Raw genomic sequence first — 24,310 nt, 5'->3', positions numbered from 1 at the left:
AAGGTGGCGTTTCCAGAGCCCGACTGAGTCCAGCTCCGCTTGTCCTCTGGAGCGAGCGGCCCCAAGACCCTAGGAGGTGGCTCGTGCCCTCTCTCAATCACCGCCTTCCAGAGTCGCGGACTTCCCATCCCAAAGGCAGGGCTGCTGTCTTCCGTGCACCCTTGGTATTCGGCAAAAGCTCCTTTGCCGACGCCGGGTCGTTTCCAACCCGGGTCTGTTTCTCCACTAGGATGCCCACGGCCGAGGCCCCCCAGGCAGCTGGAGGACAGGGCGATGGAGGTGATGGCGAGGAGGCAGAGCCGGAGGGGATGTTCAAGGCCCCCAAGGACTCCAAGAGAAAAGTCCGGGACTACCTCCGCCTGGCGCCCCTGTGGCTGGCCCTTGTCGTGCTGGCTTCGGTGGGGGTCCTGCTCTGGTATTTCCTAGGTAACCTGTGGGCCCGTCCGGGAGAGGCGCCTGGGGAGGACTTGGGATGGCCGTCGGGGGCGTACCAGGAGAGACCGGAAGTCCAGGCTCGGGGAATGCGGAGTTCACTGCGTGAACTTGGGCAAGGCACTTCTTCTCTGAGTCTTTCTGCCGTCCTGTGAGATGGGAGACCTCCTGCACCTATGTTCTAGGTCCTGGGCTCAGGTCAAGGGCAAGTTCCTTGCTGGAGTCAAGCGCCCCCAGCTCCCTCCAGCGGGGGAAGGCGTATTCTCACAGCACCCAATTCCCGTGAACCGACAAGCAGGAGTGTAAACATTGCCTCCACTTGCCTGAAGCCCTCCTGGGTTGCCCCTGGGCTCAGAGCCAGTTGGCTCTGCGGGAGGAGGCCCAGCGGCACGGGAGGTACCTGGCACCTGGGGTGGGGACCACAGCTGTCGCCTCTGGGTCTCCAGGACCCAGCATGAGTGGGGATGAAGGGGAGGGAGACACAGGACTCAGACGCCTGGGGGAGTGTCCCTGCACAGAGCTTTCACGCCCCAGCTCGGGCACACTTACAATTCAACACACGGGGAAGGGGGATTGGTCTGGCCTTGGTCTGAAGTTTGGCCTCCCCCTCTGGTATCACAGCCCTCAACTGGTCCCCGGGAGACCCAGGAGCAACGGGCCCATGTTCTTGGGTCCATCTGTCTATCCTTCCATTCATTCATTCATTCATTCATTCATCCACTCACTCCCTTATTCAGTACCAAGCACTTTCTGTGCCCCAGGCTCTGTGCCAGGCTCTGAAGATAGCCCCCTGCCCTCACCAGGAAGCACGGCATGGGCTAGGACAGAGGAAGGTGAGCGGCCAAGGAACCAGAGTGGAGACAATGCACCTTGCCCAAGCGATCAGAGACTTCCCACAAACACTCTGCGGAAGTTAGATAGTCTCCTTACTGGCTGAGTCTCATGGTGGAATGTCAGGCCCTGTGGAGGGAACGGGGACCCCACTATGGAGCAGGCATCAGAGACATCAGCCTAGGCCCAGCTCCAGCGTCGGGGCATCGGGGTAGGGATTGTCTGGAGCCGGCCCCTGGGCCACGCTGTTAGGAAGCCTAGGCCTGATGCACCTGCTGGCCATGACTTAGACCGTGAATCCGCTCAGAGCCAAGCGATGCGGGCAGGCGGGGGGGGGGGGGGTGGTGGGGGGGTGGGGGTGGAAACTGTGTGCATTTCACCACTGGCAGGAACCCAGTACCCCAAATAGCACAGAGCTGCCGAGGCCTCGGGATGATTAGTCTTCGGGGAAAACCGCGGTGTCAGGCTGGAGGGCCAGGAACCCAAGGGCCAATCGTCTTTCTTTGAGGAGTCTAATGGCTTCTGATTCTGTTCCGGGAGTACATTCACCCCTCGGGGAGGGGGTGCTCCCTGGGGCTGAGGACCCAGCGGAGGGGGGGTGCTCCAAAGCCCCCAAAGGGATTTAATGGTAAAAGGAGGGACTTCCAGGAGCTATTTGAAGGATTCTTCCCGCCCAGGCTCACGCTGTGCTCCGGGTGCTGGGCGAGGCGATGAATCTAGAAGGGGAGACAGACAGGGGGCCTGTGCTACTGGAGCAGGAGAAGCCCAAAGTGACAAGCCAATGACTGGTTAAGTGGCAGTCGGACTCTAGAAAGGGGCCCGGGGGAGAGGAGGGGCAGGGGTAGGGGCTGGCTCCCCAGGCGGGCAGGTCCTGGGCCCTGGGGTGCCTCCTACTTACGCTGGGGGCCCTCATGACTGCCCAGCTCTGTCTTCCTCATACTTTTTTTTTTTTTTTTTTTTTTTAAATTTTTTTTTTTTTTCAACGTTTATTTATTTTTGGGACAGAGAGAGACAGAGCATGAACGGGGGAGGGGCAGAGAGAGAGGGAGACACAGAACCGGAAGCAGGCTCCAGGCTCTGAGCCATCAGCCCAGAGCCTGACGCGGGGCTCGAACTCACGGACCGCGAGATCGTGACCTGGCTGAAGTCGGACGCTTAACCGACTGCGCCACCCAGGCGCCCCTGTCTTCCTCATACTTACCCTCCCCTGCTCTCCTGGGTGACCGTTCATGCTTTCTTCTTCCCGGCACCAAATCCCGCAGGCGCCCCCCCCCCATTTCTCCGCTCCCCCCTTTGCAGCAAACTCCTCGAAAGACCCGTCTCTACTTCTGCACCCCCAGCCCCTCCGGTACCCTCTCCAATCTGGCCCCCCGCCCCCACCCCCAATGGCGCTTGCCAAAGTCGCCAGTCATCACGTCGCTACATCCGACGTCCGGCCCTCTGTCCGCCTTGCACCTGAGCCACCGGCAGCATCTGACCAGGCCCCTCACTCCCTCCTCCTCGAAACCCTCTCCTCACGTGGCTTCCAGGGCGCCCCACATTTTCTTTTCCCCCAGCTCACACTGTTTGCTTCTCCCGCGTGTCCTTCGCTGGTCGAGGGCTCCCCTTCTCCCTAGTCCGCCTTCTTCTTTCAGGGTCTCATCCGGTGCCCCTGGCCTTAAATGTCCTTTATACCCCGGTGACTCCCAAATCCGTCCAGCCTGGGCCCCTCTGTCGCCGGGGCTTGCCCTCCACCAGGATGCCTAAGGGCACCTCGGACCGCAGCCCACGGCTCTCCCTCGTTTCCTCCGGACCCGCACCCCCCAGCCCACACAGTGGCCATCCCGACCCTCCAGCCGTGCCCCCCTTTGCTCCCCTCTTTTACACCCCAGCCCCAATTAGCCAGCAGACCTGGTCGCCCCTCGCCTGGCCACTGTCACTGGACGACTGTAGGAGACCCCCTCCCCCGACGGCCGCGGGGCTCCCCGCTTCCGCCCTTGCCCCCTTACAGCCCGTTCACACAACACCAGGGGGACCGATTTAGAAAGCAGATCAAAGCACCTAACCTCTCCCCTTAAACCTCCCCCCGCTCCCACCTCATGGCAAAACCCAAGTCCCCCCCATCCCTCCCCCCTCCCATCTCTTCCTACTCTCCCCTCCTTCCCTCCTTGTGTTCCTCAAGTACACCACATGAGCTCCTGCCTCAGGGCCTTTGCAATTGCTGGTCCCTCTGCCTGCAACGTTTTTTTCCTGTAGATTAACATCCGCCTTCTTCCCGCCCTCACCCCTGATCTCTGCGGCACTGACGCCTCTAATTGCTCGTTTATTGTCTGCCTTTCTTGCTCAACAAACCATTAAGGGCAGGGTGTTGTTTTCTTCACTGTTATACCGTGAGCGCTAACACAGTAGGGTTCTCAAGTACCATTTGCTGACTGAGTGAATAAACGAATGAATGAACGGGACTAGAGACCCAGGGCTGTGACTCCGGCGAAGGGAAGGATGCACGGAGACGCTAACCCGCAAACCTGACCTTCTTGGCCACGCGGGTCCCCTGGCTTTCGTGTGGTCTGTATCCTGGACGGATCCTTGTGTCCGAGCTTCTGCCTGGGAGCCTTCGGGACGCCATCCGTCTATGGGCTTCTTTCCTCCCTGTCGCGGAACAAACCGGACGACGCGACGTCCACGGCAAAGATGATGATGGGGGAGGGGCCTCGGAGGCCCGGGATGCCGGCCGCTGAGCTGAGGGTTTGGGTGGCAGGAGAAGGCGTCGGGGAGACCGGAGGCTCCCTCGGCTGACCTTGTTGGTTTCTTCCCGGGCAGGGTACAAGGCGGAGGTCACGGTCAGCCAGGTGTACTCGGGGAGCCTCCGCGTGCTCAATCGCCACTTCTCCCAGGACCTCGCCCGCCGGGAGTCCAGTGCCTTCCGCAGTGAAACGGCCAAAGCCCAGAGGATGGTAGGGAAGGGCTGCAGGGAAGGGAGGGAACAGACGAGGGGTGGGGAGGGACGCGGAGGGCCCCGGTCAGGCCGAGCCCGTCGGTCAGTCGCTTCAGAGCCCTCGCTGGGAGCCGGGTCCTCTTCCAGGCACGACGGGAGGGGAACGGGGGACAGGGGGGTGGGAAAGTCAGTGGACTCGGGGGTGAAACGCACTTGTCCTGATGGTCACTCCCTAGCAGCCTTACCTTGGGGGAGGTCAGGGCCGTGCAGGGGTGCTGTCCGGGCCCACCCACATCCCCTCCCCTCCAGGGCGATGGTTTCCTGCCCTGGGGATGGTCTCGGGCTGCCCGGACGTCCCACCCTCCGGCTGCGGGATGGCACCCCGCCCGGGAGGGCAGGCCGGAAGTGCTGAGGTGCAGTGCTTCCTGGGAGTAACCTTCAGCCACGAGACAGGGCGCGGGTAGATAAATACCCCAGCTCCCTTGGCCTTGGTGAGGCGCCAGCTCTGGGCTGCCTCCCAGGGCTCCGTGTTGGACGGTGCCTCAGCTGCCCACGGCCCTGTCCTCCTTCACAGCAGCACTGGCCGTCCCCCTGCCGGCCTGTCCTCCTCGCCCCCCGCCCCCCGGTGCTCTCCAGAATCACCCCCAAAGAAGCCACTCTCCCCACACCCTTGTCCCGGGACTTGCTTCTGGGGGATGCGCCCAAGGCTCTCTTTCCTCTGTAGCGCGGATAATCCAGAGGGGCGCGGGGTCGAAAGGGGATGGTGGGGACGTTGTTCAAGGTGTCCGAGATGCTCCGCAAATGCACCTCCTGCCGTCAGCGCCGGGCTGCCAACACGGGCGAAAACCGACCAGCTCAGCCCCCGTGGCTGGTGGCTGGTGGCTGGGGTGAGGACCCGACTTGGGAGCTGAACGGGGCTCTCCGGAGTGCAGGGGCGACTTTTGATGAGGAGGGACGGAAGCCATCGGTGGTCTGGCGTAGGCGGCAGCGTTGAGGGGCAAGGCCTAGGTATGGGGGGAGGGGAAAGGAACGGGGGTCAAGTTTGTTTTCCACGGCTAGTCCGCTGGGTGACCTCGGGCAAGCCTCTCCACCCCGTGGGTTCCGGTCAAGCAGGGCCACCGACAAGGGCAAAGGACGCGCGCAGGTGGGAGGGGGTTTCCGCAGAGGGTCCCCAGGGTGCTGCTGTCTCCTCTCCTTTTAGCTCAAGGAGCTCATTGCTAGCACCCGCCTGGGGCCTTACTACAACTCCAGCTCAGTCTATTCGTTTGGGTGAGTCGCCCCGGGCCCCACCCCCACCCCCACCCCCAGCCCTCACTAGAACCTGAGACTCAGGGACAAGGAGGGGGTGCTGGCGGCTTCCGATGCGATGGCCTTGTTTTTAGAAATGGGGACACCGAGACATGGGCCTTCCCTTCGCGGAGCTCGGTTTCCTCACCTGTAGAATGGGCACAAGGCCGCGGTGGGGCTCACGCCAGACCGTGGCTGTGCGGCGCGCGTACGCCGCACGGGAGCCGGGGGTGGCGGGAGTCGGGGTGGCCCAGCTGTCCCGTGCATGTCCGGCTCCGGCCGGTGGCACACCCCTGAACCCCGCCCGCGCGCGGCCGGGAGGTAGAGAGCGCCTCGCTCCGGGTTTGTCGGGAGGAGGTTTCCACGTGAAGGGGGACGACAGCGTGGGGGGGGGGGGGGTAGTGGGGGGGGGTAGTGGGCACGAGCCACGCTTGGCTGTCTCCCCCCCCGGAGCCGGATGTCCGGCCCCTTTCCCACCGGCCTCGCCTTCTGCCTGCCTTAGGGAGGGGCCTCTCACCTGCTTCTTCTGGTTCATCCTCCAAATCCCCGAGCACCGCCGGCCGATGCTGAGCCCCGAGGTGGTGCGGGCGTTGCTGGCGGAGGAGATACAGTCCACGGCCAACGGCTCGGCCCCCGCCCCCTACAGGGCCGACTACGAGGTGGACCCCGAGGGCCTGGTGATCCTGGGTCAGTACTGGGGAGGGGCGGGGGGTGTGGGGCGGGCCGGTGAGGGCTCCGCAGGCCTGGATGCTCTCAGGGTGGGGGTGGGGTGGTCTCCGAGCGACCCCCACCCCCACCCCGGGAGCCAGGACCACTGCGGGGCGGTAGGGGGTCGGCACTCAGGGTCAATCTCAGGCAGGCTGGCTCTGATGGTGGCTGCAATTTTTACTTGCACTTTTTCATTTCGTTTTATTTATTGACCTTTGGTCTTTGTTGATTTGTCTGTTCGTTTCCTTTTAACAGAGGCCAGCGTGAAAGACATAGTTGCCCTGAACGCCACGCTGGGTACGCGCCTGGGGTTTTTCTTTCCCCTCCGCTGCGTTTCGAGTCGCTGTTGCGCTTGGCTTTGGTCGAGTGTCGGGGGGCCGCGTGGCTTCCGGTGGGTGCGGGGAGCAGTGGCCTGGAGGGACCCGGGGGGGCTGCCGTGGTGGGCTTGGTGATGAGTCCCGAGCGAGGCTTGGGCCCGCAGGGGACGGGAGGGATGGTGCCCCCCGTGCGTGCGTGCGCGTGCGTGTGTGCGCGCGCGCGCGTTGCCTGTGCGGGGTGTCGCAGTGAGTAGCCGGGTTAATTGCACGTAAACGTGACTCTCCTTTTTTTATCGCCAAACTCAGTTTAGTGGAAAGCTACGGTTTCCACTAATGGTAGAAAATACTCTGGCCAATTCCAAGCGTTATCAGCCGCTTCGCATTTAAACCTTGGTCTCTTGGAGATCTTTCTGTCACGTTCAAGGATACTCCCTTCACATTTTCCTTCCCCTTCTTAGCCAGGCTCATCTGCCCTGTCTTCCTCCCCTACTCCCATGCCCTGTTGCCAGACTCGCTTTGCTTTTCTCCAAGAGGCTCCGTAGTCCTCCTCCTGAGCCCTGGGAACAAAGTACCAGCAGGGCCACCATGACGCACAGCGCCAGGCGGCACTGTCCACATCGGAGTCTGCGTGACTGGAGACTCCTGCGGTTGTGCAGTGCACAACCTGTGCTGCTGTGCCCTGTGGTCCCGAGCAGAAGCTCCTAAATTCCCAGCTCCTTCTTACATTACCTAGAGCGTCTACCCAGAGCTGAGGTCAGGCTGAGGGCATCAGCCCCCTCTCAGTGGGGCAGGCAGGATTGAAATCATCGTCCTACCCTCTCTTATCTTCTGGCCCGGTCAAATGCTCACTTCTTCGGGGGGATGGAGGTGATGAGGTCAAAGTGCGATTTCCAAGTAGCTGAAATCATGGTTCTCGAAACTATAGTGAGCACACATCAAAGATGTATTTAACTTCTTAACGAGGGAACCAGTAGAATATTGCAAAACTGGTTCAAAGGAGAATGTGAAAGACGGACGGATGGAGGGATCGATCGATCGATCTCCCTACGTAGCTCCCTATCATCTTCCGCTGCACCGGTACTCACACCGTGACCCTTGGTCTTGGATGGGCTTTTCTGCCGCCCTTGCCTGAGCTGGCTGTCCACGCGTCCTCAGGTTTCTGGCGGTTGCTTCGTAATTATCTTTATTCGGTTCGGTGCACGTCTGGAGTCCCTGCTCCCCGGGAGCACGGTGTCTGATGGGGCGAGGATGACAATTCAAATCCTTCGTACAGGCTTTTTCGAGCATTTCCCCCATGCCAGGCCCCGTGCCTGCTCTGGGGACATCAGATGACCGTGTCCTCACCCCTGCCCTCAGAGGAGCTCTGAGCCCAGGAGAGAGACAGACAAATAAACAGAATCTCATAACACCAAGTGCCAGCGCTAGAGCAGAGGTCCCAGGGGCAGCGGAAGGGGGGGGATCGTTCCACCCTGGGGACGGAGGGACACCAGGGGCCACAATCCAAAGCAGAAGAAGGGACCCTGCCTCTAGAGGGAGGGAAAAGTTGCTCCTGCCCGGGAGGGCGGGGGGTCCTGGATGCCTTCATGGGGGGGGGGTCAGGCAGCAGACTCAGGCATGGGAGATGGGTAGGGGTCTGTCAGGCTGCGAAGAGGAAGGGACACTCTGGGCAGAGGGAACAGTGTGAGCAAAGGCCAGGCAAGGAGAATGCAGCAGGCATGTTCGTTTACTCTCTCCCGATGACCGGAGGTGACAGGGTTCCCAAACATATTTCCGATGATCAACAGAGACCAGCAGGTACTTCTCTACTTAATAAGCCTCAAAAAAAGGGGGGGGTGTGCCTGGGTGGCTCAGTCGGTTAAGCATCCGACTTCGGCTCAGGTCAGGATCTCGCGGTCCGTGAGTTCGAGCCCCGCGTCGGGCTCTGTGCGGACAGCTCGGAGCCTGGAGCCTGCTTCGGATTCTGTGTCTCCCTCTCTCTGCCCCTCCCCCGCTCGTGCTCTGTCTCTCTCTGCCTCTCCAAAACAAAGAAAACTAGTTAAAAAAGAGAGACATTATTAAAATGGCAAAAGCAAAACCTCAACTTGGGGCAAGATTTGAAGAAAACAGACGACCAGGAAGAGCCAGGCGGCCTTCCCCAGGTGCTGGCTCAGGCAGATCAGAGGCCCTGTCTCTTCCCTGTCACTGGTGCCCCGTCCCCCCCCTCCCCCCACCCCCCCCCCGGAGGAAATCAACTCCCCGATGGAGTCAGGACGGCCAGGGCTCAGGACGAGGGGGTTGAGGCAGCAGCATCTGAGCAAAGCATCCTCCCCTCCGTTCCCTCACTGGTGCTCAGAACCCCCCAGAGAAGGAGGTGGGAAATGGGCGACCATAGTGGGCGTTCGCCAAAACGGAGTGGCGAAGCAACCGAGTCACGCGGCTGATGAGAAGGTGGCGCTGGGACTGCAGGGCAGGGGGCGAGCCCCTCACCCACCAGGCTGCCTCCCACCTACCGGGGCGCCTCCCCTCATCCCTGCTGCTCCCCGGGCTACCGTAGCGTGAGGCTTCGACGAGAGACTCGGGCTCCAGGGGAGAAACTGTTTGTTGGCTGCTGGTCCCTGGGGCCTGAATCAAACACACAGTAGGGCCCCCACCGACCGTGCCGAGGGGGTGAGCGCACGAAGATGCTAGAACGGTGCAGGGGGGGCCTGCCGTGCACGTCCTGACATTGCCCGCAAGGCTCATGGGTTCAGTCAGGCGGTAGGTGCAGCGGGGTGCGGGCGCAGGAGGGGAGTCCGGGACGGAGAAGGGGCTGCAGAGTGAGGGCAGCCGGCGGGACTGGCTGTGTCCGAGCCTCAAGCGGGGGGGGGGGGGGGGGCCCGGCTGGAGGCTGACAAGTCACAGGGCTCTCTGCCCCAGCTCCCCCTTCTCCCCCTCCCCCCACTCACCCAGAGAACCCTCGCCCCCCCGTACAGAGCACCTGCTTTGTGCCAGGCCCCGTGGTGGGCACGCAAACGCACATCAGCCCTAAGCGGTGTGACAAGGCCTGCAGGGCGGTGTCGTGGCCCCCATCCCGCCCGGGTCTGTAAAGGGGGACGCCGACAGCAACTGCTTCACGGGGCTGTTAAGTGAGGTGGTGAGTGGAGGGCGCTTAGCCGCCCTCCCCGCAGCCCTGCATCAAATGCTTGATCAGTGCGATCTGTGTCCTCATCATTAGCTCGAGGCACTTTCTCAACCCAGCGCTGCCTCTCGGCCCCACCGGAGCGCGCGCCCTCCTCTCCACCTGAAATGAAACCCTCACCCTAGTCCCCCCTTTTTGCCAAAAAAATGTTTTTAAAAGTTCATCAGTGCGAGACCGCGCATGAGCGGGGGAGGGGCAGACACAGACTCGGAAGCGGGCTCCAGGCGGGCTCCGAGCTGTCCGCGCAGAGCCCGACGCGGGGCTCGAACTCGCGAACCGCGAGATCGCGAGATCGCGACCCGAGCCGAAGTCGGACGCTTAACCGACGGAGCCCCCCCGGGAGCCCCTCGCCCTTCTCCCCCTATTGCACAGCCACCTTGCAGGTCGCTCGGCCTCCTCGAAGCTGCTCCCAGCAGTCAGAGGGGTCTGTGATCCGAGCCCCGCCACGCCCCAGCCCTGCCTAACCTTCCATGGCTCCCCGTGGCCACGGGGGAAAGGGTCTCCGCTCCAGGGCGTGATCTGGGCCCTGCCTCCCTCCTCCAGCTTGCTCTCTTGCCTCAAAGTCCCCTGGCCCCCTCTGGCCACCGGCCGTTTGTTCGCGCTGTGACCCTGCCTCCCCCCACCCCCCACCCCCACCCCAGGTCTCCCCAGCCCTACAGCCGGCTGGGCTTAGAGCCCTCGCTTCCTGAGCTGTTACTTACTGCTGGGCTCTGTATCTGTCCTCGCTGTTCTTGGTGCTCCCAGGCGGTGACCGGACTTTTCTCTGGCACTCGCCGGACATGGAGAGGTCAGTGAGCGCTTAAGCGAACGAACGAATGGACCCACGAGTGAATGCGTGGATGGGGAGAGATGGGAGTCAGCGGGGAGACAGAAAGAAGGGACATGGCGCATCTGGGCTGCTCCCCATCCAGCTGCTGTCCCCGGGCCACCGCCGCCCAGGTGAGGACCGGCTGGCCCCCCGGGGTCTCTCCTCCTGGCTAACAGGGGTCAGGGGGCCTGTGCCTCTCCCTCCTCCAGGCTGCTACCGCTACAGCTACGTGGGCCAGGGCCAGGTCCAACGGCTGAAGGGGCCCGACCACCTGGCCTCCAGCTGCCTGTGGCACCTGCAGGGCCCCAAGGATCTCATGCTCAAACTCCGGCTCGAGTGGACGCTGGCCGAGTGCCGGGACCGGCTGGCCATGTACGACGTGGCCGGGCCCCTGGAGAGGAGGCTCATCACCTCGTGAGTCCCGGGAAGGGGGCGGTGATGTGGGGGCCAAATCGCACCCCGTTCCGAGATGAGGGGCTGTGTGACCCTGCTCCTCGGTGTGTGGTCTCTTGAGAGGCAGCGGGGCTAGCCCACGGAGAAAGGGAAAAGAGGCTGAAAGGGGCTGCGTCTTGTGGGCCGTCCCCTTTCCCTCCCTGAGCCTCGGTTTCCCCACCTGTAACAAAGCGGTTGTACGAGATGACCCCGAACCTCAGCTCTGAGGGGCGACAGGGCTTGTCAGGACGCTTCAGGGTCTGGCAGCCCCAGACCTCCCACCCCCCACCTCTGGTGCTTCTCAGGGACGTGTCCTAAGGCAAGTCACTTTGCCTCTCTGAGCCTCAGTTTCCTCACTTGTAAAATGGGGGCAGAATCACGCCCACCTTGCCGGGTTGTTGCGAGGATTTAAAGGAAACCATCAGTGCCACGCTTCTCACACATCGTAATGCTATCCATTATTGCTACGTGTTCAATGTATCCATCAAATATCCAATAACTGCTGTCCGTTACTACTCTCGTTGTATATAGTCTAGTGGGATTGGGTCACGAGGGGCATTGAATGCCAGGAGCAGTTTGAGCTGTAACACTTGGTAAGTGGCCCCCACTTACCAGCCCCCCCCCAAAGTTCTTGAGCAGAGGAGCGGGGCTTTAGGACATCGGATAGGATGACAAGGGCAGGAAGCGGGCAAGTGGCGGTGGGGGTGGTGGGGGGAGACCACGAGGGGGCTGGAAATGGCCTCCACCTCCAGGAGATGTGGCCACCTCCGCAGCGTGGGGGAGGGGCTCTGTGAGCCCAGGTGTCACGTGGCTCTGTGACAGGTAGAGGGGCCCGGCTGGGAGGGCAGGGGGGTGCCCCAGGCTGCTGCCTCCTCTGTCTCGCTCGGGCTGGCCCAGCTTCCAGGCGGGAGTGGGGGCGAGACCCGCGTGTTCAGATCAAGGGCAATCCTGGAGGCTGGGCAGGGCCGAGGTTCTCCCCCAGATCCCTCCCCTCCCCCCTCACCCCCCCCCCCCCCGCCTCTCTGAATATCCTGGCTCTGAGGCGGCACACTCATTTGCGACACCGCCCCCCACATGGTGACCTCAATCTGGGGTGTGCGTGGGCTGGGTTCCTGGAGGGCTCTGGGAAGGCGGAGAAGTCAGACACCATCTGATTTCCAGCCCCGATGAGGGTGGAGACACTTGCGGGCTTCCCCTGGGGCTTCTTCAAGTCCCACCCCCCACACGGCCTGCCCAAAGGGAGGGGACCCGGCTCGGCCTCGCCCCTGCCCGCTGTGGTACCCAGGCAGCTCGGACATCCCACCTCAGAGCCTTGCAGGTCTCCGATGATGGGTTGGATAAGGTCAGGGGGTCCCCAGACTTGCACCCCGGAGTCGTGAGAGGGTCTTGCGCGGTGATAAAGAGGGCAGAGCAGGAGGGTCCCCGACCTACTTGAACCCCGTGGTTTCTCTTATGGGTTTCACACCCTGGGAGACGGCGACACATTTTTGTCTCTGCTGCTAAGCAGATAAAAGAAAAGAACCCCCAACGTTAAAGGCTGAGGCGCCCACTACAGGTGACCTCGGGCCCCTCAACCCTGAAACCTGGGCTCCCTGCGGGGTACCGGCCGGGCACCCGGGGGTCACAGGGCTTCTGAGGGGACAGGGGCTGAGGGACGGGAGGCAACCTCCTGCCCTCCCTCACCTGAGGAGCTGGCCTGACCCTCCCAGGGCCTCCAGTCGGCCTCCTGGGCCAGAGAGGGTCAGAAACCTGCCCAAGGACACACAGCAGACTGGCCACAGCTGTGCTGCTCTTAGACCGCCCTCCCGGGCCCCTCCCGCCCCGGCCACCTTTCTCTGTCCTTCCAGGGTCTACGGCTGCAGTCGCCAGGAGCCCGTGGTGGAAGTCCTGGCATCCGGCGCCGTCATGGCCGTGGTCTGGAAGAAAGGCCTGCACAGCTACTACGACCCCTTTGTACTCTCCGTGCAGCCTGTGGCCTTCCAGGGTGAGGGGTCGGGTCCCTAGGGATGGGGGGGGGGGCGTTGCTGTGAGAAACCCAGGGCACAGGCCAGCAGGCCTTTCACCTTCCTGTTGGAGTTGGAAATGGGATGGGGGCAGAGGGAAGGTTCTGGAAGCTCCTCCGCTCTCCACCCTCCCGTGCCCTCGGCCCCTCTCTTCTGTCCTCTATTCTCACTCCATTTCCCTACCTTTCACCTGGCTCTCCGGCCCTCCCTGTCCCTGTCCCTGTCCCCCCTCTCCCTCATTCTCTCTCCCACCCTCTTTCTGTTTATTGTCTGTTCTGTCCCCACCCTGGACCTGTGTCTCCTCTCCAGGCTCCTCCCCTGGCCCTTTCCGCCCCCCCTCCCGCCCCTGCACCTGCCTGAGGCTAGAGGGTGGGTCTGTGGTCAGGAGGCCCCGAGAACCTCAGATTCACCCCCAGACCACCCTCGCATACCTAGGGTGAGCCCCACATCTCTCTGGAGAAGGCGTTCGGCTCAGGGAGGGCTGTCCACACCATTTCCGGGAAGGGCTCCCCAGGCTGCCCGCGGGTCTCCCCGCTGTCCTCCTGCTCCGGACCTCCCTCGCTGACACCCCCTTTCCCAGGAAGAGCTCACCCTGCCCTTCGTGCCCTGGCTGTCGTTAGGCCTGGATCAGCGAGGCCCCTCTAGTTTCTGGAGCAGGTGGAAGAGAGGGTTGGAGACAGGAGACCACGAGACGCTGCCCCCACCTCTCTTGGCAGTCTGCCTCTTCCCGCCCCTGGTGTTGGCCCCAGAGGTCTCCTGGCAGTGGCCCAGGTCCCCAGCGGCCCCGGCTGGGTTCCGGCAGCCCTGTGGGGGGTGCCTGGGGCCGAGGAGCTGCCGGAGCCCTCGCTGGTTCCAGGGAGTCACTGACATAGCTCAGAGGAGAGGGGGACAAGGTGACCCTGGCTCCGGGGAGAGGTGGCGGGGCCCCTGGGAACCCTCCTGATCCCTCGCCCTCTCACTGTGTGACCTCAGCCAGGTCCCTCCTCCTCTCGGAATCTCAGCTTTGCAAAGGGGAGTGATTCTCCCTCCCCCGATGCCCAGAACCGCGAGGCTTGCACAGCGGTGACCACGTGTAGTAAACGTTCAAGGGCAACACACAATTCGTGCCAATAGGTAACATTTATTTGAGGACTCACCACCGATCAGGCTCTCTGTGCGATGCGTGTCTATTTAATCGGCTTAGCTGCCCTGTGAGGTAGGTGCTACTGTGGCCTACTGTTGCAGATGGGGAAACTGAGGCCCAAGGCCACACATTCACACTCGACCACTGAGCTCGACGGTTTAATGGCAGGATGCGGGTGGGGTTGCGGCTGCCTCTCACCTGCTGGGAGGCGCAGCGAGCTGGGGCCGGGGGGACCCTGTGTAACAGCTGTTCTCGGGGCCCCAGCTTGCGAGGTGAACCTGACCCTGGAGGGCCGTCTGGAGCCGCAGGGCGTCCTCAGCACGCCTTACTTCCCCAGCTACTACTCGCCCAGCACCCACTGCTCCTGGCACCTCATGGTGAGCCCCGTGCCCTGCCACCCATCTGCCCTCTGCCCAGGGCACCCTATGGACCTCAGGAAGCCCCGGCGGGGAGGGGACCGCTGTCTTGCCCCTGCTGGAGCAGCCACAGGCTGGGCCCTGGGTGCACATCTCCCCGGGAGGGGGAGGGGAGGACAAGTGTGGCCAAGGTCTGCCTCCCTTGGCCGCAGTGGTGCCTGTGTGTTGAGTGACAGACAGAGCTCAGCCCCGGCAGGCCCTCTGTGTCGACAGGCCTCCTCCCTTTGCGGGGCTGGGAAGTGGGGCCACCAGCCCAGCCACAGCCCACGGGCCGCGTGGTGACCACTCCTCTGTCACAGGTGCCCTCCCTGGACTACGGCTTAGCCCTCTGGTTTGATGCCTATGCTCTGCGGAGGCAGAGGTATGACCTGCCGTGCACCCAGGGACAGTGGACGATCCAGAACCGGAGGTACCCACCCCCTGGGGCCCCCTTCCTCTCCCCACAGTCACCCGCCTGGGGAGCCCACGTCCCGGACCTCAGAGGGGCAGCGCAGGAGGAGGGCACAGGGCACAGGCGAGGCTATTAGGCCCGCCGCCCCGGCCCCAGCCTCCCGTCCTGCCACCCGAAGGTCTCGGACACCTTGGCTGTTGATTCTGGTTCGGGCGGGATGGCTTCGCTTCCTTGGCTGCTGTCACCCCACTGTCTGGTCCCCTGAATTCTCAAGTGAGACGATGCCGGAGCCACAGGACTCCACGTGCACCCGGGGACCCCTCTTCCCTTACCCCACGCCCTGCTGTTGGCCAAAGTCGAGTGGCTTCCGGGCTGGAAAGCTGCATGGCCAGGGCCAAGCCCGCTCTGGCTAATGTGACCAAGGGTGGCCGATCGCCAGGGTCGCTCCGTATCACCCACATCACCCACGGGACGCTTGCCCTGCTGTCTGTCCTGACTTGGGCCCCCTGAGGACAAAGTTTCGGAGGAAGAAGTGAGCCCTCGGGGAGGTGGGACAGGACACAGCGGGGCCGCCCGTGGGTCATCCGGGGATGCAGTTTGATCAGTAGGAGGAGGACTGGTAAATGGCCACTGGGGCAGGCAACCTGGGGCCCCCGGTGGCCCTGACAGCTGCGAGGAGTGAGGCGGGAGGGTGGTGGGGAAGGGAGGCAGTGTAGACACGCTCTCCCCAGTCTGGGAAGAGGTGGGTGACCTGGGACATTTGGGGGAGGGGATACTTGTGATGGGAGGGGCTCCATGCCTAAGCCCTGAGTGGGAGCGGCCCCCAGAGGGAGAGGGGAAGGTTCGGGCACCTGTAGCGGTGAGATGATGTGTAAGTTACAGGCAGGGCTGCGGGGGTAGGGGGAGTAGGAGGCCCTCCCGGGGCCCCATTGTTGGGCGGCAGACGTTTGGGGAGAGAAGAGGGATCTTGAAGTAGCCTCGCCGGCCGGGGTGGGGTCCAAGGACGTTGGAGAGAAGCTTCTGCACCTAGTAGGGTCGGGCCTCTGCCCTCTCTTCCAATCCCAGGATTCTGGCCTCAGAGGCTGGGATGCTCATGTGCAAAGTTCCCGACGTCTTGGCTTCACGGAGTTTGAGTGTCCGAGATTCCAGGACATAAAATGCAAAAAGGTTCCAGGACTCTGGAAGCCTCGGATTCTGGGACTGGTGTCCACATTCTCCAACGCGGGCTTTGTCGGTCGATGCTATTCAGACAAAAGGTCACAGGGTTGACGACGCTCCTTGACTCGTCGTCATCCTTTCCGGGGCCCTGGCAATTCATCAGGGACTGTGGTTAAAGGGAAAAAAGGCGAAATGCCTGTGGTGCGACCTCAGGCCCGTGCTGTTCGGGAAACAAAAGGCACCCTGTCCCATGGGTCCCAGCGCGCGGGTGTCATTTCTGGGCACCTCCACCTTTATCCTCAGGGAGCTCCCTGGGGACCCAGGGGAGTCACTCTTGCAACCAGAGTCGGGCGAGGTGGTCGGATCCAAAGCGTGTGCGGGTGTGCATACGCGTGCCTGTGTGCGTGAGTTGGCGCGTGTTCGCCTGCACCCGTAAGTGCCCGCCCGAGTGCGGGTTCTCCTGCAGAGCCTCTGAGCAGCTGTGCTGGCTCAGTCTCTTGGCCACGGCGCTCCTGCCCAGCCCGCCGGCACCCGGGTGAGAGGGCTGACGGCCTCTGTGGCCCTCGCCAGTTCCGAGAACGGCCCGGGAAGTCCCACCTCTATCTCCTGAGACCTTCGGGAAGGATCCAGGGTCCCCAGGTGGAGACTCACGCCCCAGGCCGGCCCCCCGGGGTTCCTGCCCATGTCTGAGTGTGGAAGGGAAGGCAGACGTGTGTCTCCAGATCATAAGCACCGGACAAACATTTCCTCTAGTTTCGCTCTTTTTTGATAATGATTATCCAGTGTAGACGCTGAGAAACTCTTTGAATGAGCATTTGTTGGAAAATTTGCTTGTGTGGGTGGCAAAGATATGAGAGGTCCGGGGAAGGGTGTTGATTTGCAGGCACAGGGTGTATAGGGAGGGGGAGGGCACGGCCCTTGGACCCAGAATGGCCACGGACGAGGAGCGATAGAGGGCAGGTTGGGGGCAAAGGGGGCTTGCCCTTCAGGTGGCGATGTAGCGATGAGGAAAGGCTGGGCATCCTCGGCTTTGTGGCCTCCCTCCTCTGGGCCCTTTCTGCCTTTCCCCACCTCCCTCCTTTCTACCCGGCTTCTCCCGGCGCCCACGGCCGAGGCCTCACGCCCTCTGAGTGGCCCGGAGGCGGCGGGGAGGGACGTGGCCTAGTGAGCCTGGCCACCGGCGGCTTGATTTCACAGAACCCGCTCTGGCGGGGCGTCACCACAGCATAGGTTTCCCCTTTACCGGGAATCTGTCTCCTGCCAGCTTCCTCCACTGTGATGTCACTTTTCTCGTGATCTGCCCTATCATTTCCCCTTCCCTCCTGGCACCGGCTGCCTGGGCCCGCGGGAGCCCCCTGTGCCTGACCCGGCTGCGGGTGGCCCTCCTAGTCCTCTGAGCCACTGGGTGGCCAGCACTGCCTGCAGCCACGGGGGCTCCCGGTCAGACTGACGTCAGCCCGACCCCAGGGCCGGGTGCTGGTCGTGTGCAGGCCCGGCTCCAGCTGCTGCCCTAGACGAGCTCACAGCCCGACGGCATGAGCAGCTGGCTTTCCAGGAAGCCGTTTTCTCATGTGTTCCTTAACGTACCCCGCAAGGGAGATATTATCACCCCCATTTTGTAGACGTGAAAACTGACGCTTGCTGAGGTCGATGTGCCCGAGGTCGCGCGGCTGCTTCACGTGGCAAAGCTGGCCTCCAGCTCGGCTCTGCGGCTCTGGGTCCGGAGCTCTGGCCGCCACGCCAGACGCTGCTATTCTCCCTTCTTTTTTTTTTTTTTTTTTTTTTATTTTTATTTTAGTTTTGGGACAGAGAGAGACAGAGCATGAACGGGGGAGGGTCAGAGAGAGAGGGAGACACAGAACCGGAAGCAGGCTCCAGGGCTCCGAGCCGTCAGCCCAGAGCCCGACGCGGGGCTCGAACTCACGGACCGCGAGATCGTGACCTGGCCGAAGTCGGACGCTCAACCGACTGCGCCACCCAGGCGCCCCTATTCTCCCTTCTTTAGTGCTTGTGCCTTCTGACCCGCCTTCGCACGTAATCTGTCCTCAGGGAAGGGAATGTGTGCGTGCATGTAGCCATGCTGGATCCTTCCTTCCTTCCTTCCATTCATCCATCCACCTACCCACCCGCTTTTCCTTCCTTCTATCCACCCACCCTTCCATCCATTGACCCATCTATCCATCCACCCATCCTTCCTTCCATCCATCTACCTTTCCTTCCTTCCTTCCTTCCCTCCTTCCCTCCTTCCCTCCTTCCTTCCCTCCACCCACCCAATCTTTCTTGAATTCCTCCTGGTGTGGAGTTGCTGATGTGCAAGAAGGTTGATAGGGTCTCTTCTGACAGTCTGGGTGAGGCGAGAAGGAAAACACCCCAACCTGGAGAGGTGAGAAAGCAAGCCGGCCACTGCGCAAACATGTGCCTCCAGACCCCCACGCTTTGCAGCTGAGCTGGGTTCCACGGCCTTTAGACTCCTGGCGCCTCCTGAAGAGGGCTACACGGGGGCCCAGCTGGTGCGTCACTCCGTGAGGCAGGCCGCGTCGGGGAGAGCAGGAGAGGGAGGGGCGGGCTGCAGCCCTACACATGCCTCTGATTATTTCCAGCCAGCGTTCCTGGGGCTTCCTTTCCGGAAGAGGAATCTAGATTATTATGTGACATTAGCGGCTGACTGAACTTGAAAAAAAAAAAAATTATTTTAACATTGCATCGACGAAACAGACCGTCTTTAACTTGGGTGAGTCAGCCTGAGTCCCTAGATTGTAGCCTCTGCCTTGAATTCTTATGGGAGAGACTTGCCCCAGGAAGGCTGTCGCCAGCCCCTGCCCCAGCCCTCCAGGGTGAGCCCCAGATGCTGCCCAGACAGGTCCCGGGGACACCAGGCTGAGCCACGGGCTGATTCTGGAATTTCTTCTCTCAGATGCCAGTAGGGAAAATGTCCGGTCAGCACACACTGGTACATGAGAGCCAGAGCTCAGGGTGACCACGCGGCCCTCAGATTCTTCTAGATTGAAATGTTCCACTCCTCTCCCACCTGGCTCTGGTTCCTTCCCTGTCTCTCCACAGTCTGTCCCTGACTGTGTGGGGACAGTGCCTCACGCCCCTGAGCCTTAATTAAACACGTTCAGGGTTGTGCTGTGACACATTTCCCCTGGCCCCGTATTTCCCACCTCCTACCTCCCCTGTCCCTGCTCCTCAGGGAAAAATCTCCGGGCATAATAATCCATGATAACATTTGTCCACGTTAGAAACAGTCCGATGGACGAACCAGCCAACCAGCCCAAACCCGCTTTGCTTCCTTAGTTTTAAAAGGACAGGGGCCAGGACTGCTCGAAGGCGCCCCCTAGTGGCGTTTCCTCCCTGTCTTGTCCCCTTGGACTGGAGGAGCCGGGCTTCTCCAAATTTTCCACCTTTACACCTTTTAAAATTATTGAGCGCCCCAAAGCGTTCTTATGCGGGTCATATCCTCTACGTTTACAGCATTAGAAATTAGAGGTACGAAAATTTAAAAACACTTACCAATTCATTTAAAATAACGAGCCCCGGGGTGCCTGGGTGGCTCAGTCGGTCAAGCGTCCGACTTCCGCTCAGGTCATGATCTCACGGTTGGTGGGTTCGAGCCCCACGTCAGGCTCTGTGCTGACAGCTCAACCTGGAGCCTGTTTCCGATTCTGTGTCTCTCTCTCTCTCTCTGCCCCTCCCCTGTTCACGCTCTGTCTCTGTCTCAAGAATAAGTAAACATTAAAAATTTTGTTTTAAATAAAAACAAAACAAAAAAATAAAATAACGAGCCCGTTACATTTTAACACAAATAACATATTTTGCAAAAAAAAAAATTATATTTTCCCAAACCAAAAACAGTTGGTGGGAAAAAATATCGTTTCACGTTTTTGCAACTCTCTCCTAAACTGGATTAGTAGACCAGAACCGGATACACACATCCGTTTCCACATTCAACCGGCTGCCGTTATCGCTAACACATCGTGTAGTCTCTGGAAAATTCCCCCGCATCCTTGTTGAGAGAATGCGGGTGAACGTGGCGGGTATCATCCGAGCATTATTATGAACATAATTTTTACTTTGGACCCCCCGCCCTGAGGTTCCCCGGACCACACTTTGAGAACTGCCTGTTGGTCTGGAGGCAAGGAGAGGATTCACTGTGACTAGACAGCAGGAGGAGGCTAGACCTTAAGCCGGGTCGGTGGCGGAACCCGGGAAGTGGGGCTCACGTTGCAGTGACGGCCAGGGTGCCCATCTGCCCCCCCAGAGCGGGCTGAGCGCGTCCTCCTAGGTCCTGAGCAGCCTGGATTCTGGTTTACCTCGATGGTTCCCTACGCGAGCCTCATCTAGAAAATGGGACGAGAACAATCCCTGTGTCACGAGACGGAGTTGTGGCAACAGCCTCGAAATCTCTGGGCAGTGAGGCCTTGCGATGTTGCTGTCGATGTGGGAGGGGCCGGACAAGACAACCCCACATCTTCCTCTGGTGTTTGCTGATGAACTCATTGCTTAGGTGAACTGTGGAGGGCTTGCCATGTTCTAGAAGTTCCGGGGAGGTACCCGGCGTCTGCAAATCAGGGGAGCTGCTCTGTGGGCTGCATCTGCTGTGGGATGCTCCCATCATGCTTTGGGGCATTCCCGCCTGCTGTCTTGACTTCCTCCCGTCCTCTCTGCTGGGGGGGGGGGGGGCACTTTCCCTTCCGTCTGCATGTTTTCTGACCTGTGTTCTGGGTGTTTCCTGCGTCTGTAAAGCATCCCTATTTGCTCTGTGAGGGTGCTCCCTTCCCTGTGGGGGGCGTTCCCATGAGCTATTCAGGGAGGGGATCCCACCTGCGAAGGGAGGGAACCCCAGGCTGCTGTCTGGGTAGCGACCCCGTCACTCTGGGGGTGGGCTGCCCCCCCCCCTTGGTGAAAGCGTGCCCATGTGCTCTGGGAGGCAAGGTGCCCCCAGGCGTGGGGTGGGATGAGCCCCCCCCGTACCTCCATCCCTGGAGATGGGAAGATTCCTCCCTGCTCTCTGGGCAGAACTTCACCCCTCTGTGGAAGTTCTCCCACCTGCTCTGTGGGGACGAGGGCATCATCTTGGGGTGGGGGAGTCCCGGAGGGATGTGATGGCCCTCCTGTGGCCGGGGAAATGGTCCCCCCTTCGTGGGACAGAGAAGCTGATGGCCGTCAGCATTACTCTATTGTATTGGTCCTGGGAGCAGAACCGGTGTCTCCCTCAGGTCCAGAGAGAGTCACAGGGAGACCCCCCAGGGCTATGGAGGCTTCTCAGTGGGCAGGACGGTGCCCGAAGGGGGCACACGGCTGCCTTCCCCCTGCCCCCCTCCACACTGAGCACAAGGGGAGCGTCCTCTCCTGTCTACACCCAGTAGACCAGTCAAGGACTCCTCCCTCTACTGACACACTGAAGTTTTGTCAGCTTTGGAGTCAACGGGGGTGACCATTTCCCTTATTTTCTAAGGCAGGAAAGCGTGCGGCTCAGAGAAGGCCACGGACTTGCTAGGGAGCCAGGCTTTGAATTTTATCCCGCGGGGAATGGGGAGCCACTGAAGGGTTTTGAGCAGGGGGATGACGGAGGCTGATTTCCAGAAGATGACTGTGGGGGTGAGCGTTCACCCAAGGGAGAAGTCAAGACAGATGAGGTGGACGATGGGGGAGCAGCTCCCCCTTTCTCTCCGGCTGCTCTGCCCTTGCCCTGTCTGTGCGCGGGGACCTAAGCTGTCCCTTCCCTCGGGCCGGCCTGTGTGGCCCTGAGCCTCTCTCGGTCACCCCCAGGCTGTGTGGCCTGCGCACTCTGCAGCCCTATGCCGAGAGGATCCCCGTGGTGGCCAGCGCCAGCATCACCGTGAACTTCACCTCCCAGATCCCGCTCACCGGGCCCGGCGTGCAGGTGCACTACGGATTATACAACCAGTCAGATCGTGAGTAGGGGCAGCCTGGGGGGCAGGGCGGGCACCCCCCGACGCCCCTGCAGCTTCTTCCCGCCTGCCTCCCATCCCCAGAGGCTGGACAAAAGGACCGTGTGTGTGTGTGTGTGTGCGCGTGCGTGCGTGCGTGCATTCACTAGGCACACCCTCTCATACACGCCTGTGCGTGTGCTGGGTCCGTGTGCCTGGCCACGTATGTCCTCATGCACTGTGCATACCGGCGCGTGCATGAGCACACGAATGCAGCGTGTCCGTCTGCCCGTGTCTGCACGATGACACGTGTCCTGACGGCGCCCTCCCCGTCCAGCCTGCCCTGGAGAGTTCCTCTGCTCTGTGAATGGCCTGTGTGTGCCAGCCTGCGATGGGGTCAAGGACTGCCCCAACGGCCTGGACGAGCGGAACTGCGGTGAGCCGCCCACCCGTCGCACCCCTCCTCTCTTCTCTATGCTGAGCCCAGCCCCCTTCTTCAAGTCACGCGCGGTCCCCCTTCTCGGCATCCGGGAAGTGGGCTCCCCTGGACCGCCATGTGGGGCAGGAGCAGGGATAAGGTGGGACCCCAGGTCTCCTGACTCCCAGCTCAGGGCTTCTCTCCATCAGGTCATGGCCCCCAGCCGGCTGTCCAAGAAGGAACAGAGTGGCTGGAGGACCAGGAAGGGGAAGGCTGTTGTGCAGGGACAGGCGAGGCGTGGGCGGCCAAGGAGATAATCCTGTGTCTCCCTCCCTCGAGTGCGGTCTTCACTCCTCTACTCAGGGGTTCGGACTGCAGCTGCCATCTTCTTGGAATTATGTTCCCCACTGCCCGGCCCTGGTGGTCTCTTGGAATAATGCCTGTCCCTCTGAGTTCTGGCTTCTGGGCCCCCAGATTCACCACCGGGGCAGCCTTTTCTTGTGTGACCTCCCCAGGCCTCCCCCAACCCCGTCCCACCCAAGTTTTACATCCTTGGGGAGAGAAGCGGGAGGGAAGGGAGATGTGCTGGGGAAGGTGCCTCATTTTTGGAACCAGAGCATCTGGCTGCAAGTTCTGGCTCAGCCAGGTGACCTTGGACAAGTCACTTCCTTTCTGTTTCCACTGATGAAACGGGGTACCTCACAGTACCTCACAGGGTTGCTGTGAAACTCGGGGGGTAAAGTAGCTAAGAAAGACATCTGGAATCAAACACATGTTCTGCAGGCAGCACAGGGTCCCGGCCTGGCTTCTCTGGCTTCTCTCACCTGCCTCCTTTGTGTGTCCCCACGCAGTCTGCAGAGCCACATTCCAGTGCCAAGAAGACAGCACGTGCATCTCACTGTCCAGGATCTGTGACCGGCAGCCTGACTGTCTCAACGGGAGTGATGAGGAGCAGTGCCAGGGAGGTAGGGGTGGGGGGTGACCAGCTGTCCAGAGGAAAACCAAACAATGGGCTTAGCCAGACAGCCCAGCCCTTCCGCATGCTTCTTCAGCAAGGGCTTCTGCCTTCTTGTCCAAACACTTACCAACCCATCTGTATGGATGCTGATATGTCCATTCATCCGTCCGTCTGTCCAACCATCCATCCACCCATCTGTCCAACAACCTGCCTCCCAATCCACTGAACCATTAATCTACTCATCTATGAGTTCACTTAACTACCTGTGTGTCCATCATTCCATCCTCCGTCCACGTATCTATGAATGCATGTATGCACGCATCCAACCATTGGTCTCTTTACCTACCTATTTGTCTATTGGACCTTACATCCACTCATTTATCCATCCTTCTAGCTGTTTGTCAGTCTCCCTACTGGAACATCATTTCTTTTCTTTTTTTTTTTTTTTTAATTTTTTTTTCAACGTTTATTTATTTTTGGGACAGAGAGAGAGAGAGAGAGAGCATGAACGGGGGAGGGGCAGAGAGAGAGGGAGACACAGAATCGGAAACAGGCTCCAGGCTCCGAGCCATCAGCCCAGAGCCTGACGCGGGGCTCGAACTCACGGACCGCGAGATCGTGACCTGGCTGAAGTCGGACGCTTAACCGACTGCGCCACCCAGGCGCCCCCCTACTGGAACATCAATCCACTTGTTTGTTGGTCTGCCCAGTCTCATGTCTGTATTCATTGTTTACCCATCCATCCATCCGGGCACCCATCCATCTATCCATCTATGCACCCATCCATCTATCCATCCATGCATCCATCCAAACATCCATCTATCCATCCAAGCATGCATGCATTCATCCATCCATCCAACCATCCATCCATCTATCCAACCATCCATCTATCCATCCATGCATCCATCCATCCATGCATCCATCCATCCATCCATCCATCTATCCATTCATGCATCCATCCATCTATCCATCCATCCATCCATGCATCCATCCATGCATCAATGCATCCATCTGTCCATCCGTCCATCCATGCATCCATCTATCCATCCATGCATCCATCCAT

The 24,310-nt window shown here is 60.9% G+C and overlaps 1 protein-coding gene across 1 annotated transcript in view; it reads left to right on the top strand.

Annotated features, from left to right (window-relative positions):
- The first annotated feature begins 230 nt into the window (after positions 1–230).
- The window catches only part of TMPRSS6 (transmembrane serine protease 6), a 33,909-nt gene continuing 9,829 nt past the window's right edge, over positions 231–24,310 (top strand). Inside the window, exons 1-12 of the mRNA XM_047064893.1 lie at positions 231–426; positions 4,063–4,196; positions 5,379–5,446; positions 5,967–6,151; positions 6,428–6,469; positions 10,664–10,868; positions 12,734–12,870; positions 14,277–14,389; positions 14,728–14,837; positions 21,750–21,895; positions 22,209–22,307; positions 23,141–23,254. Coding sequence (XP_046920849.1) covers positions 231–426; positions 4,063–4,196; positions 5,379–5,446; positions 5,967–6,151; positions 6,428–6,469; positions 10,664–10,868; positions 12,734–12,870; positions 14,277–14,389; positions 14,728–14,837; positions 21,750–21,895; positions 22,209–22,307; positions 23,141–23,254 — 1,549 coding nt within the window. The remainder of the gene's footprint in view (positions 427–4,062; positions 4,197–5,378; positions 5,447–5,966; positions 6,152–6,427; positions 6,470–10,663; positions 10,869–12,733; positions 12,871–14,276; positions 14,390–14,727; positions 14,838–21,749; positions 21,896–22,208; positions 22,308–23,140; positions 23,255–24,310) is intronic.

This window comes from Lynx rufus, unplaced genomic scaffold (genome assembly GCF_022079265.1).
Source record: "Lynx rufus isolate CCGP_SWC_20201006 ecotype Redwood Valley unplaced genomic scaffold, mLynRuf1.p SCAF_7, whole genome shotgun sequence".
Classification (NCBI taxonomy): domain Eukaryota; kingdom Metazoa; phylum Chordata; class Mammalia; order Carnivora; family Felidae; genus Lynx; species Lynx rufus.
This window is presented reverse-complemented; position numbering and strand designations above follow the sequence as displayed.